We start from the raw sequence: 16,588 nt of genomic DNA, 5'->3' as shown, positions 1-16,588 counted from the left end.
CTAATTATTGAAATTGTTCTTTTACATAAATAACAATGCGTTCGCTTTGGTCTTTTCTTCAATTTATAACTTTATTTAAACACTAATGTTGCGTATTATAAAAAAATCGTAATTGTTAATGTTTATTGTTTTGGTTATGCCATTTTTTAATTGCTGTTGCCGCATATTTTTGTTTTTTATTTTCTTTTTGTTGCAATAAATATAATTCACGCACGTGTGTATGTATGTATTTACTGTTTGCTAAACTGCATTTATTGCAAGGCGCTCAAAAAAAATTTGAAATAATCATTTCATTTACATATATATTAGATATACATACATATACATATATACTTGTAAATATACATATATATATATTGCATGTACATACATATTAAAAACAAGGCGAGGTTCTTAAATGATTTATATTTATATTCAAAAAATTTATTTATTTTGTAATATCCTTAAGCAATTTGCAACGCGCTTGTTGTGTTTGTTTATATTTTTCAATATATTTTTTCTTTTGCACTTATTTTGCACGCTACTGTAATATAATGCTAATAAATTTTTGTTTAATAAAAAAACGTACGCATACAAGCGAATAACATGCATACCAATGCATTATTGCATTTCTTGTAATCTTGTGTGTTGTTGCTGGTTTTTTTGTTCTTGCTAAATGTTAAATGTTTTAACGTTTTGCGTTGCTTATTGCATATACCATTTATTTTTCATGAATCATGCTGTCTTTTTCATTAATGCTAGTTTTGCTTATTTATATATATTTTCATATTTTTCAATATTTTCCACTTCAATTTAATGTTTATATTTTTTGTTTTTATTAATAAGTAATTCTTTTGGCAGAGTTAAGCAATAAAAGCGAGTAGTAACCGGTTACGCGGTAACGAGTGTTTGTTGTATTGCTCTGTGTGTACATTTGCTTGTAACTGTGTATGTTTGTGTGTGTTTAAGTATTTATGTGTTCGTGTTGGCAACTCTAAACAGCTTTCACTTCAAGACTTTTGCATTTCACTAATGATTACTAGAATGCTTGCATGTGGTATATATGGAAATGTGGTCATGTGATTGCGCCTATGGGTTTATGCAGGTGTTTATTATATATTATTAATATTATCATATGTACATATGTATGTATGTATGTAAGTATCGCTGTTTGCTTGTATGTTTCTATGTATGTATGCGTGTTTATAGCAGGAAGTATAGCGCTTGACTTAGTACCGAATACGCATTTCGTTAATTTCTTTCATTATTTGTTTTTTACATTATGATTTTATTCTTTATGTACACACATTTGTATGTATGAATGTACATATGTATGTTTGTATATCACGCCGTTTTACTAATAATGAAAAATTATTTAAAAATTGTAGAGCGTTTAGTTAAAAGTGTTGTAATTCTTAATTATTCTTTTTCTAAAAAAACTAATCCCGAATTTTCGGGATCCCGAAAAATAAAAAAAGTTCAGTAAACGCTTATAAGCATTTACATATAAATTTTGTAGATAAATTTCCTAGTCCCGAAATTTCGGGATCCCGAAAATAAATAAAAGTTCAGGAAACGCGTTGTAAACATATAGTATGTACATAAATATTATTTCTGTAGATAAATTTCTTAGCAACAAACTTTCGGGATTCCGAAAAAATACAGTAAAAGTTAAGACAATTTAGTTAAATGTGTTATAACATTTAATTATTTTTTTCTAAAAAACAATTTAGTCCCGAAATTTCGGGATCCCGAAAAATTAATAAAAATTCAGTAAACGCGTTACTAGCATTTAAATATTATTTTTGTAGATAAATTTCCTAGTCCCGAATTTTCTAAAACAAAAAAAAAATTGAAATAAAAAATGCATATAATCCCGAAAAAAATTCGAGTCCTGAAAATATAAAAATGTAAAATTTAACAATCTCTTTAGTGACTTGACAGGTTATGGTTTAAAGTAAAATAAAAAATAATGTGTCCTAGTCCCGAAATTTCGGGATCTCGAAAAAAATGAAAGTTCAGTAAATGTATATCAAATTAATTAACAATAAAGTCTCGAAACTGTTATTAGGTATTGCAAATTTTTCGTGATTATAAAATTAATTTCAAAAAATAAACTTATAAACTTCGGGATTACAAAACTAGCTTCGGGATGGTGTCATTTAGTAAATTTAGTAGTATTCCAATTTTGTTATTTAAGTACAGAGTATAAATTAACAATAAAGTTTCGAAACTATTTTTCGGATTTTTTAAATTCTTTCGGGATTATAAAAATAGTTTCGGGATCATCTTGTTTAGAAAATTAATACAAGTTCATGAAAATAGTATAAATTAACAATAAAGTCCCAAAACTATTATTCGGAATTGCTAAATTTTTTCGGGATTATAAAAAGAATTTCGGTATTCCGTCTTTTAAGATTTACAAAATTCATGAGATATAATTTTATTATTAAATTGCAACAAATAAACTAACTATAAAGTTCCGAAAAAAATTTTCGGAATTGTAAATTTTTTTCGGGATTATGAAACTAATTTCGGGATTGCGTTTCTTAAACAATAAAATATTAATTTCATGAAATAAATTAACAATAAAGTTCCGAAAGAGTTTTTAGGAATTGTAATTTTTTTTTGGAATTACGAAACTAATTTCGGGATTTTGGTTTTTAAATAATAAAATTTTAATTTCATGAAATAAATTAACAATAAAGTTTCGAAACAACAACATCAACATTTTTCGGAATTGTAAACTTTTTTTTTTGAAATGATTTCGGGATTTTGTTTCAAATTAAAATTTTTTCAGGAATATGTAAATAATTGCAGGATTTCATTTCTTAAATAATAATATTATAATTTCTTGAAATAAATTAACAATAAAGTTCCGAAAGAGTTTTTAGGAATTGTAAATTTTTTTCGGGATTACTAAAATAATTTCGGGATTTCGTTTCTAAATAATGAAATATTAAGTTTATGAAAAAATTAAAATAAAAAGCAGCAAAGCACGAGATAGAAAATTTTTTTCGGGATTATAAAAATAATTTCGGATTCTGTTTCGTTAGATATAAGACTTTGATTGTGAAAAAAATTTGGGATTTTAAAAAAGTGTTACGACTGCGTTTAGTAAATGTTAGAATTTCACTTATTCGTAAAAATTAAATCTTATCACTCTGAATCTTGAAAAAGCTTCCTAAAGCTTTACATACATATGTACATAAATTTCAACTGAACGCTCTGCAATTCTTTCAAAGAAAGTATTGTACAATTATGACTGTTTTAGGATCAACATTTCTTTAGGTACGTGGTTAAATATGAATATGAGCACTACGCTAGGTAGTATGATAGTGTTAGTGTATGAAAACTCAGGTTTGGGTTAGGCGTAGGCTTCTGTGAAATCAGTCGCCTACAAGGTTAGGCCCGCAAGGTACTACAGTTGAGTGGGTTATAAAATACTAAAAATATTCAACAACTTTAAGTACATTTATGCATGATTTTTAACAAAAAATATGACATTTAAAAATTCACTAAAAAATTTGCTAGCTTAAATACGAAGTACAGTACGAATCTGTAATTCAAGTGTCAGGGAATGTACGTGAGTTCAGCTTATTAAATATTTTTTTCTAACACTCTTAATGTTAAAGTATAATTAAATAATATTTGTTATGTCAACAGTGTTTTCTTAAGCGAATATAGCAGTTTTTTACACCAACAAAGAATGATCGCTTAGTCTGAACACACATAAGACGCTTGTGTTTATTTTTGTATTTATGTAACTAATTTTTGATATGCTATTCAATAAAGTACTAGTGACGAGTTCAACCAGAAATTTCCATTAAACATATGTATGTATGTATGTATGTATTGTGTACAATTTAGATATTCATAATATTAATTAAAATATTTTTAACATTTTTTTTTGTAATTTACAATTAATTTAATTTAAAATGATGTGCTCATAATATGTTCGCAGGCTTCTCGGAAGCTAAAATAATTTTTTTACACTTATTTCTTTTCGTTTCTATTCTATATTAGAAATAATTTATTTTATTCAGGCGGGCAGATTCTATGTGCTTGAGGAGTGAGCAATAAAATTTAAGCTATAATTATTAATTTAACAAAATTTCTTTCAACTATAATGGTTTTAACAAAAATTAAATAAAAAAATATAAAAAAAAATCAGTCCTGAAAATTCGGGATCCTATAAAAGTGTAAGCGTTTATTGCAGAATTATTGAAAATGCAAATTATTTTTATTTCTCTTTTAAATATTATAAAGTAATAGTTGATCAATCAAAAAAGTAGTCCCGAAATTTCGGGATCCCGTAAAAATATAAACGTTTTTTAAGAATTTCTACACATTGTTATCATTTTTAGCTGCCTTTAAAGTTAACAACTAGTTAAACAGAATATGCAGTCCCGAAATTTCGGGTTCCCGAAAAATGTGAACGTTCATTTGAGAGTAACTGCAAATGTTATCTATTTTTCGCTGTATTTTAAAATATTAGTTGATTTATCAAAAAAAGTAGTCCTGAAATTTCGGGATCCCATAAAAATACAAACGTTTTTAAGAATATCTATATTTTTTTTCTTTTAGCTGTCTTTGAAGATAACAATTCGTTAAACAGAATCTGGAGTCCCGAAGTTTCGGGATCCCGTAAAAATATAAATGTTATCCAATAAACATTTTGTTTTGAGTTCAACTAGCTCCCTTTTTGGTTTTTAAATTTAAATTTTTTTTTGTGTTTTTTTATCTTTAGCGGTATAAAATATTGGAAGTCTTGTTACGAATCAAAACCCGAATAACGTTCAAAACTTTTTTTTAATATCAAACTTTTCAAATTAAATATCACAATCCCGCAAATCGAGATCCCGTTTTTGTTTATTTTTTCTATATATTTTTAGAAACTAAATAAAATTTATAGCAAAATTTCAGAAATCCCGAAATTTCGGGATTCAATTTTTTCGAAATTTTCTGGATTTTCTATCGAAAATATATGTAATAAATATTTGAGAAAATATCCAATTTTTGTCTTTTAATTTTTATTGAACATTTTTAGAAATCCCGAAATTTTGTTATTAACTTTTTGTGAATTTTTCTGAATTCACCTTCGAAAATATAATAAAAGTGTCAGAATTTCTCTTTTCAGAATTCTACCCGCGTTACATTTAAAGCTCATTTAACTTTTAACGTTTTCCTCAAATTCTTTTTTTGTTTCAAATTATGTACATACATAGATATTTTTTCCGGGATCCCGAAAAACTCAAAGTAAATTTCTTTTTATTTATATTTTTAGAAAGTAATTAGGAAGTACAATTTTTTTAAATGTAAAATTTTCTGAAATCCCGAAATTTCGGGACTCACTTTTCTCAAATTTTCGGGATCAAATTTTGAAAAATGTAATAAAAAAATTACAGTATCTCTCAATAAAGTGGCTATTTCGATTTTCGGATTTTTGCTTTTTGATAACTCCATTTTCGTATTTCCAATTCCTTTTTCAAACAAAATATGAATTGTATGTAGCAAAATCTAAAAATTTAAGTATTTATGCTGGAAATTAGGATTTATTTTCTGAAATCACGAAATTTCGGGATTCACTGCTTACGAGTTTTTCGGGATCTATTTGCTAAAATATAATTGGAAAAATATCAATATAAATTTTCGGGATCCCGTGTAACTCACTATGACTTTTTTGCTTTGTTTTATTTTTTAAGACTTAAACAAGTGATACAAAATCTAATTATGGTAAAATTTTCTGAAATCCCAAAATTTCTGGATGCAATTTTCTGGGATTTTTCGGGATCTATTTTCAAAAATTTAATTGAAAAAATATCAGAATTTTGGGATTCACATTCTTCAAATTTTTCGGAATCCACTTTCGAAAATATCTTAAAAAAATTCTGCCATACCAAAATTTCAAGCTCAAACATATTTTTTGGATTTTCCAGAAAATAATTTTGAAATTTCAATATCTTTAATAAAGTTTTTTTTTTTAATTTTTTAATACTACTTTGAATTATTTTTTAACAGCCACAATCTGTTTAGCACACCCCACAATAATTTACTGCTATTTTACTAAAACTTAACAATCTCACACTTCTTTCCAAAAAAATCATTAAAACTATTTTCTTAAATTTTTTGCTCACTCCAATGATCTGACCCGCCATGACGCTAATATTTTTATTTAATAATTTTAATTAAAATTTTCACAACGCAAATTTCTCTTCGAATTATTTCCACCACATCTAATTTTCGTCTAATTGTTTGATTCAATTTTAAATAAGCATACTTTTAGGAGCAATAAGCAGCAGTCATAGACTTACAATAGCATTTCTTCATTTCTTGGGCTAAAATATTTTCGTTTAGTTAACTCCAGCAAAGTAAAACGAATTGTGCTCGCGGGTTTATGTTCGTTGAAGTTTTTGTATTTTTCAACTTTTGTGTTTATGCCGAAAATGTTTTCAGTTTGAAGCTCTTCTAATATACATATGCATTCTTAAGCAATGTCAGCCCTTACTGTAACAGTTGAAATTTTTGCGTGTCTAGTTTTAGTCTCATTGCATATATGCGGGTATATACATATATTCAGAGCGCTAAACCTTTGCCTCTTTTTCGCACCTTGAATTTGCTTTTTTGCTGCTTCTAATATTATTTTCGTAATATTGCACAGTTTTTCAACAGTTTTGATAGTTTTCAGTTTTAGTTTTTGTATTTCCTAAAGTTTCTCTTTTGTCTTTAATTATTTATACTATTACTAGTTTATTTCTTTAAATAGTTTATTGTACAACGAGTAAGTGAGAAGTATGTTTACGAGTACGAGTATTTGAAAATTCTTTATGAGTATGAATCGAACTGGATCTTGCACCTTGAGTACTTAGTTTATATGGCGTTCTATTCGTTTAGGTTTTGATTTAACTACATGTATAACGGTTCATATCTTTATATGTATGTATTTCTAGATTTGTGTGTTCGCAAAATTCACTTGAGGAATTTTAAAAGTCTTTGGAATTAGTTGGCGTTGGCAAAAATGCTTAAATTGGCTTACAGGCGCGATAATAAAACTTGTGCCAGATAAAAATTTCCCGAAATCCCGAAAATTGATTACGGAATCATAAATATCACTTGGCTTACAGGCGCGATAATAAAACTTGTGCCAGATAAAAATTTCCCGAAATCCCGAAAATTGATTACGGAATCATAAATATCACTTCGAGAGCTAATAATTTTACTAGTTTTTGCAAAAATTTAAAAATTTGTAAAATCCCGAAAATTAATTTCGGGATCCAGTTTTAAAACAAACCAATTTTTTAAAGTTATGTTCTGAATTTAGTTATTTCGAAAAATTGCAAAATCCCGAAAATTTATTTCGGGATCCCGTTTTGTAAATAAACCATTTTTTGTATTTACGCTCTAAATTCAGTTATTGCATAAATTTATAAAATCCCGAAAATAAATTTCGGGATCCAGTTTGCAAAACAAAAAAATTTGCTTAATTTAAGCCCACAATCCAATATAAACTAAGACAAAGCATTAAAACTTTGTGGGAAAAGTCTGAAATATTTTTGCAACTCATACCTAAAAGTATGCACACAGATGTGGCAAATTCATGCAATCAATTTGATTTCGATTTCCAAATAAAAATCTCATTGTTTCTATAAATTCAGCCATTCGGTTTCAGAAACTAAATAATTTTTTTCTAGTTATTTATAAATCATTGCAAAAAATAAATTTTTAGATTCCCGAAAAATAATTTCGGGATCCCGAATCACTTTGAGATCACCCAAGCTATGAAAATTTGTGGAATCCCGAAAACATATTTTTAACACTTTTCGGGATCCCGTTTTTAAAACAACGCTTTACTGCAAAATTTATGTTTTTGTTGCAAAATTTTCAAATCCTGAAGAATAGTTTCGGGATCCCGAATCACTTCGACACCACTCATGTTATGAAAATTTTTAAGTGCCTGAAAATTTGTAGAATACCGAAAAAAATATTTGTAATAAATTTCGGATCCCGTTTTGAAAACGCTGTTTTCTTGCAGAATTTATGTTTTTGTTGCAAAAATTTCAAATTTGTAGAATCCTGAAAATAATTTCGAGATCCCGAATCACTTCGTGTTTACGCAAGATATGAATTTTTTTGGTGCTTGAAAATTTGTAAAATCCCGAAAAATATTTTTAATAAATTTCGGGATCCCGTTTTGAAGACGATGCTTTATTGCAGAATTTATGTTTTTGTTGCAAATATTTAAAATTTGTAGAATCCCGAAAAATAATTTCGGGATCCGGAATAACTTTGAAGTCACTCAAACTATGCACATTTTTTTGTGCCTGAAAATTTATAGAATCCCGAAAAAATATTTTTAATAAATTTCGGGATCCCGTTTTGAAGACGTTGCTTTATTGTAAAATTTACATTTCTGATCACCAATCCATTAGAAAACAATGCCTAGAAAACTTCACCTGCACTATGCCCCGATATTTTTGCACTTTCATGGTTATACGCCAAAAAGTATGCAACACATAAATCTCAAATCTCACCTTAGCGCCAACTAAAACCAATTCCCAATATTCCACTTGTGTATTTACAATTAATATTTGCTTTCCTATGCACTTCTCTACTTTTTTTGCTCAGCTCTTTAGCATTTCATTATTTTATATTTAGTAAGCCCTCATTTACGCTCTCAGCAATCTACGTCACTCAATAACCTTAGTGTATTTTAGTGTTTTACCTAATTTATTTATTTTTTTTTCATTTTATGAGTAATTTTAGTTAAGCTTATTAGTATTTTATTTTTCTAAAGAGTATTTCCGCGTAGAGACGACTTTATGAGAAAGAAAAAAAATTGAGTATGGAAAGTAAGAGCGAAAAAAGTACATTAACTTGAATTTTATTTTGTTTTATTTTCTTTCTTCATGATGCTACCTACAAGGTTGTGTCTCACTGTTCTTTCATTGTATTCAAGTATTTTTGTGTGGCCTGTGGGTGTCGTCTGCTCTTGTTTTGCGCTCGAGTACCGGGTAACGAGCTTTGAGTTTAAATTACAACATTGCTCTTAAATTTCTTAAAGATATATAGTTTCTTAGTTTTTGTTTTAAGTTTAGTCCATGAACATGTTTTTGAAAGTGGTTTTTTGCTCTTTTACTTTTGTGTAATTGCTTAATTTTCTTAGTTTGGGTTTCTCTTTTTTGGGTTTTTAACGTTCTGAATTTCTAAATTTTTTTTGCTGCGATGAATTCCACTAGACTTGCGTATCCATGAGGCTGGTATAGGTTTCCTCCGCGAATTTCGGTGTTATGAAGTCATCATAATAGTTGATGAAGATTTCTTTATACTCATCCGGTATGTATTCGAGCGCTTGCAGCATCTGCATCAGTTCTTTATCGCCACATTTGTAGTTGCTAAGCGCCATGATGTCCCAAAAATAGGACATATGCTGTATATATTCTATGCTAAAGACACCATATTGTGCAGCTACAATATTGAGCGCGTTGCGCATAATCGAGCCCAGCTTATTGAATTCCCAATCGTCGAGCGGTTTGTGTCCCTCTGTTGCCGATTTTTTCGGTTTGTTTGTTAGTGAGATAGCGTGTCGTGTTGAGTGTAAGTCGTTTTTGGCAGCGCATTATTAGTGAGAGCAATAGTTCGGGTACGAGTGCGTTAAAAATTACGTTTTCGAGAGAGATCAGCAAGAGTTGTACAGAATTTAGTTAAAATTAGTTCGTTAAGGTCGTGCGCAGTTAGTTTTGTAAATGTGAGAAAAAGAGAGAGAAGAAAATATGTGGTTTTCATTAATAAAGTTCTGAAAATATACATACAATTCGGTTTTAAAAAGAATTTATATAAATATATGTTTTGTTTATTGTTTTTCTTTTATGTTGCTGTGTTTGGGTTGTGTTTAGTTGTATTATAAGTGCTTAATTTTACTCCATAAAAGTTTACCTTTTGAGACTTATTATAAAGTTTTCAAAGTTTCTAGAGCAAGCAGAACTAATAGTGTACTTATAATATAATCTATGCTAGCATGATCTTCCGAATCTCTCAATATTTACTGCAACAATTTAGTACCAATCGATTTTTATATCTTCTGTGGGGAATATCAAGTTTACCACGTAGTTTGTAACACCTAGACGGTGCTTTCTGGCGCTTATGCCGCTTTTTCTTTTTAAGACCATCTGCCCAGATCTCAGCTCCGTTTAATAGGACGTTGATTGTCGTCGACGTTAGGAGCTTTCTCTTTCTTTTGCCCCTTATGTTGGCCATTAGTCTGCTGAGTTGGGGGGTAATTTTCGCTAATTTTCTTGCGGCGTGCTGGATTTATGCGCAGAAGGTTAGTTTTAGGTCCAGTCTTACGCCTAGTTAGCTTACTCCTTTTTGTGTCCTAAGAATATCCGTAGTCGTGTGCATACTTATTTCCAGGGGTATGTGATTATTTGTTAGCAGTAGTTGCTCTGTTTTTTCCGTAGCGGGATGGAGGTTGTGTGAATCATGGCAGCTTGGCGTTCGTATCATGACCTTATTAAGTTTTCTATTTGACAAGATATCTTTAATAAATATGGCAAATACTATCTCATCTTTTCTCATCGTAGAATCAAGTAAATTTTTCGTTGGCTCATATTGAAATCACTGATTTTCGATCTTGAAGAAAAGGAGTACTATATAGTAAATCCTGGTTTGCAGCCAACCATTTAGTTATTATAGTTCGACAGTATTGGAACAAATAGAGATGTAGTTTGGACTAGCACGTGTAATTAGGCTTTCACATACGGACTCTTTTGTTGCTTATTATCGGAACATTTTTTTTTGATGGGACTTATAGCGGTTACACCTCCTGCATGAGTCCGACAACTTGAACGGCCAATTTTCTGCATTCCTTTTTGTATCACACGAGTAAGAACGCAGTCTAAGTACATCGGTTCATTTCATTCAATCGGCGTAGTTTGTTCACTGAGGGAGGGAGCTGAAAAGTGCGAGTGAACTCTCGATTGATCTTTACCATATTAGTGTGTTCCTTGATTTTTTCTTTCTTTATCTACTGTGTTAAGTACAGAGTTCATGCAAGGGTAAGATTCCTATTGATATATTTATTTATCTGTTTCTATTCTAAAAAATTCTGAAACAATTTGCTATAATTTATTATAATAAAAACTATTTCTTTTTTATAATTTAAAGCGTCGTAATAATTATGGGAAATTTTATATATAAAACTTTCATACTACATTTTTTACACACAATTTTTATCTAGTTTTTTATACCTTTAAAAAAATTTCATAATTTAATTTATTTATTGAGAAAACATTTAATACAACATTATAAAAATAATATATTAAAAAACTATTTTGTATTTAAAATTTGTTGTTTATTGTTATTTTTTTGTCTCTGAAAGATCAATTTATGTCTCTAAATAATATTATTGAATAAATAAAATTGTTATAAAAATGTAATCAAAAATTTCGGAAACACATTTAAAAATAATGAAAGTATAATAAATAAACAAAAATTATAGACGTAGCTAGGACGTTTGATATGGTCAATGGCATGAAGACCTTTTATATAAGATTAAAAATTGAACCTTTAGAATTGCATAAAGCATCGGAGTCTTATTTGTAAAATAGACAATTTATGGTTACAGTAGGAGATTTTATATCTGATGAACGACAGAAAAGGGCTGGTGTATCATAGGGCAGTATTTAGGTCCAACTCTACACATCATAAAATATATTGACTTTAATTTTTGCGGATGACACAGCTTTAGTGAGCCGTAACAAATGCAACATAATGGCATCAAGATTATTAGTGGAGCCAACTGGCGTAAAAATGTGAGCGAACAAAAAATCAAAAATGTGCCTGGCGGTAAAAATGAAAAATATTTTAGTACCCCAAGCGAACGCAGGAACTTATCTTGGTATTCACCTAGATAGAAGGCTCACGTGGAGAAAACATATCTCTAGTAAAATAACTTGCATGAAGATAAGAGCTGCATATTTTTTATTAGCTTTTAAATAAAAACTCTAAACTTAGACTATACAACAAAGTCCTGTTATGCAATGTGCTCATAAAACCGATTTGGGTGTATGGCATTCAACTGTGGGGTACGACCTGTGCAACTAATATTGATGTAATACAAAGGTTCTAATCGAAAATGCTTAGAATCATGACGGGTTCACTATGGTACATGCGTAATGAAAATATCCATCTAAATCTTGGTATTCCTATGGTAAAGAAAGAAGTAGAAGACAGCAGAATAAATATCCGAGATCACTCAAACCCTTTGGCGAATGCTTTGGTACATTTCTGCGATAAAGCAGGCCTAAAAAAAAGATGTGAATACTAAAGGGTTGCAAGAATTAATTCACGCTATGAATGCAACAGAGAATTTATGAATTCATCTCATAACTCGAGTTGAGCGCCGACGCTGAGTTGGAATTATGTGAATGCAGATACAGAGAAGACATTGTGAGTTGTTGTTTATCGCTAGCAGGTAGACTCAGCTCATTCATCTCATAAACAAACCCAACTCACACTCATATCATCAACCAGCAATGAATGCAAAGCGTTAGCGTTCGCTTAGTAGTGGAATAGTGTGTGATCGTCACTTACTGTTATGTGAATTCATTGTTTCTCTAATTCTTTTAACAGAACAGTGTGCACCCATAGTGTTCAGCTAAGCAAGCAAATAGAGAAGATAAACGGAAGGGTTTTCCCCACAACATGTTTGCCTGCATTGTACTGGCCGTAGACGCTTAACCGAGACAGTTTATTAAATATTTAAATTCGTCATTTGTTTTGTGTATACGGAGATAAAAGGGGGTAAAATAGTTTTGGCAGATTTTTATTTTAATATTTCATATTTTTCATCAAAAATAATGGATGTAAGTAATTGACCGCGAAATTCAGTGCAATTGTTTGCTAATATTTGCCATGTTGTAATACAATTTACACCTGTGTCTCTGTTTTACAAAAATAGGTAACATTAGATGAATCTGCATCGTCAACCCAGTCGACGCCTGTACTAAGGCAGCAGCTTAATGAAATTAAGGATAATATAGTGAAAGGGAAATATACAGTGGTTACTGAAGCTGGGAAAAGCAAGGTTTGGGAAATTTTTGGCAAGGTTGAATAGATTTAAAAAGAGTTTTTTTTTTCAATTGTTCCAAAGGACAGGTTTAAGTTCTAAAATATTTATATTTTTCATAATATTTTGTTAAATCTATTAATCCCTAAATAAACTTTATAAAAAATTGCAATAAAATTGAATATTGGAAACATTTTTTTTATCCATATTCGTATGTAATTATCTATGCGTATTTACATACTTCTTTCTAGTCGTACAACTAGAATAACTCGAGTTAACAGTTGTTAATTCACACGAACATCATTCACTCATCCAACATCCTTCTTGCACAGAATTAATTCACACCAACAGAATGAAATGCTTTGGTAGACCAATTCTACAGAGAGTGGATCGTTACTTGTGAGAGTGCTATGAGTTGAGCGAACTCGTTGTTCTTCTCACTAATGAGACTCGGTCCTTATTTCACCCAAACATGAGAATTCATTTTTACGTTGTGTGAGTAAGTGCAAGTTGAAATTTTTGGACAGTGACTCAAAGTTTGTTTTTTGCGTATTCATGCAGCCCTTTAGTGAATACGTACAAAACAGCTCAGTTACTTAAATTTTAAATAGTTTTAAGATTTTATAACTTATTGTTAGGCTTAAAAAACAAAACGAAAATCCAATAAATAAATATACTATATATAAAAAAAAGTACAGAATTAAAAAAAAAAATTAAATATTGCTCTAACAACTGTTTAATAGTTTATTGAATTAAAACTAAAAAAAATAAATAATTGTTTTATTTTAATAAAATTTGTTGTAAAAAGTTTAAAACATAACCCAGTTTATATATAAAATTTTAATTTTTTAATGAAAAATAAATTGGTATCAAAAATTTTGATTTTTTTCATTTTATTATTTTTGTATACAAATTTAAAGTTTAATAAAAAAATATGTTGGAAAAAGTTTTTAATGAGAAAATTGTTGTATAATTCAATTTTTCAGAAAAAAAAATATTTTTTTATTAGAACAAAATTTTGTTTAATAAAATTTGTTATAAAAAGTTTAATGTAAAATATAGTTTAAATAACAAAATTTTGATTTTTTAATGAAAAATAAATTGATTAAAAAATTTTGAATTTTTTTTTATTTTTATTATTTTTTTTTATTTATGTAAACAGATTTAATATTGAATTAAAAATGTATTGGAAAAACTTTTTTAATGAAAAAATGATAGTTAAAAATTTCAAAAATCAATTATTACTTTATTTTAAACATAAAATTATAACCTCTGTGATATACATATATGAATATTTAAGGTATATAAAAAAATTTATTGTATTGTATTGTAATGTAAGATATTTATTTAACAAAAAATTAACTTCAATGAATCATAATTTTTCAACTAAAGTTTTGATAACAAAGTTTAAAAATAATTTTTAGTGTTCATTTTGTTCATTACTTTCTTTTATTTGGTTATACAGGTTTTTAATTGTTTTAGTTATTAGTTTATAGCTGTTTATTATTTTTTTAATTATTTAAATTTTTTTTTAATTTTATATATTATTTGTATATTAACTTAATTTTTTTATTTTATAAAGAATTTTTTATATAAAAAAAAAATTATACCAAAGGATATTTTATTTTATAATGTCTCTTCTATTTTATAAAAAAAAAAAATTATTCAAAAATTTTTGTTTAATTTTGCTTTACAAGTCTAGCGTTTCATAATTTAGCGCAAATCTTTGCCAAATTTAAGTTTCTTCACATTTTGGAAGAATTTGCGCCCTTGAAAATTCTACACACTATGCTATTTACTCAACATATATGTATGTACATATGTATATAAACTAATTACATAATGCATAAAACCACTTCCTAGAAACTAATTAAATACATTCGACTAGCTTTTAGACCTACTAAATTGATTGCTACAACGATTACAGTATTTAAAAATAATATGCGTACGAAAGTGTGTGTGTTTATGTGAACTTATTATGTTTGTATATATGAATTTGTTTATATGTATGGTATATATGAAGTTGATACATATTTACTAGTAATGAATATTGTTATTCAATGTTATTGTTAATTTGTTATATTAATGCTCTGTGTGTGTGTGTGTGTGTGGCTGTGTGTTATATAATATCGATATGATTATTGCTAGTATTTACTGTTAACTGATGTATATGTACAACGTACCTCGATGCATCAACAAGCACTGCTCGACTAGTTGGCGCGCCAAAGCCACTTTGCACTCGTTCATTTCAACGAGTTGCGTGTCGGCACGCTCAACGGCCGCGTACAACTTACAGCGCATCTCCACCGAATCGCAGTCGCTCAGTGCCGCATTGAAGGTCCAAAACCACTCCAACTTTTGCGTTTCGTCGCAGGCGCTGCACACCAACAGATCGGCGCCCTCGTTGTTCGGGTGTGTGTAATATGAACTGCGCCACCAGCGTAAGTTGCGCGTGTATTTCAAATCGCTGGCGTTCGGTGTGAATATTTGCATGCATTTGGGATTATCACAGCGATAGCGATGAAATTTATGCTGCAAAATGTTTTTGTTGTTGTTTTTTTCTATCTTTCAAAATTTCATAACAATTCTTTCATAATACAGTTAAAGGAATACTTGTGGGCGTTAGTATGTTTGTATGTGTGTAGAGTATGTGAAGTAAGATAGAGGCGAAAATATTTTGGTGCAAGTATTGTTGTTGTTTTTTTTTTAAATTGAAATTTTCACTTTGTAGTATGCAGTGCAAAAGACAAGCAAGTCAGTGTGGCAAGCGAAGCGACGTGTGTTAAAGCAAAGGACATGTACGAGTGTTTTGAGTTAAAAAAAATTTCTTGAAAACATTTAGCAAAAACTGTTTTCAATTTGAAAAAATTTTGAAACAAAATTTTTTTTCAAGTTTAAAAAATCCTGAAAAAAATTTTAACTGTGAGTGAAATTTCCTTTTGTCTAAAAAATTTCATATGATTTTGTGTAGCAGACAGGCGAATGACAGTGACAGACAAGTGACGGTGACAATGACAGTCAATTCGTAATTGAAACGCTAGAAACGTCAGAAATGTGACACAGACAAATGACAAAATACAGCACAGAAACTGAAGAGAAATACTAAATATTGCAAGAAAAGAAAATTTGTGTTTAGAAAGTATGGTGATATCTCTCATGCTAATTCAGTGTGAGAAGTTCTCTGAGCGCTATTCACTTGGGAGTGGCCAGAAACGATTCTTTTTTTATGGTTCAAGAAACTTCCGGTCCTAGACCAAGTATCCTCTGGTCCGTTTGAAGGCGAGCTAAAGTGAGAAGGCGAAACATCCCCTTCATAGGGTTTTGTCCTGGGTTTGGGACCCACCACGTAAAAAACACTACCAAGCAAAAGAAGAAAATAGCCTCAGATGAGAGACTCTACTTTTGATTCTACGAAAAGATACGGCGACTAACAGAAGGTTTCAAGACAGAAGAGGTGATCCAGTGACTGATGCCCAGAGCATATTGAAATTATTGAGAGAATACTTCTGGAGTTTGGTGAATGGTAGTAAAAGAAAAACACCT

General features: G+C 29.3%; 1 protein-coding gene across 2 annotated transcripts in view; it reads right to left on the bottom strand.

The window, feature by feature from the left end:
• Positions 1-8,757: 8,757 nt before the first annotated feature.
• The window catches only part of LOC105223498 (uncharacterized), a 31,430-nt gene continuing 23,599 nt past the window's right edge, over positions 8,758-16,588 (bottom strand). The window contains exons 5-6 of one of the 2 annotated variants that reach the window (XM_011201234.4): positions 15,229-15,577; positions 8,758-9,519 (exon numbers count right to left, since the gene is read on the bottom strand). In XM_011201234.4, coding sequence (XP_011199536.2) covers positions 9,212-9,519; positions 15,229-15,577 — 657 coding nt within the window. In that variant the 3' untranslated portion in view covers positions 8,758-9,211. The remainder of the gene's footprint in view (positions 9,520-15,228; positions 15,578-16,588) is intronic. The other variant, XM_029549172.2, reaches the window with a different exon arrangement.

This window comes from Bactrocera dorsalis, chromosome 1, assembly GCF_023373825.1.
Source record: "Bactrocera dorsalis isolate Fly_Bdor chromosome 1, ASM2337382v1, whole genome shotgun sequence".
Lineage (NCBI taxonomy): Eukaryota > Metazoa > Arthropoda > Insecta > Diptera > Tephritidae > Bactrocera > Bactrocera dorsalis.
This window is presented reverse-complemented; position numbering and strand designations above follow the sequence as displayed.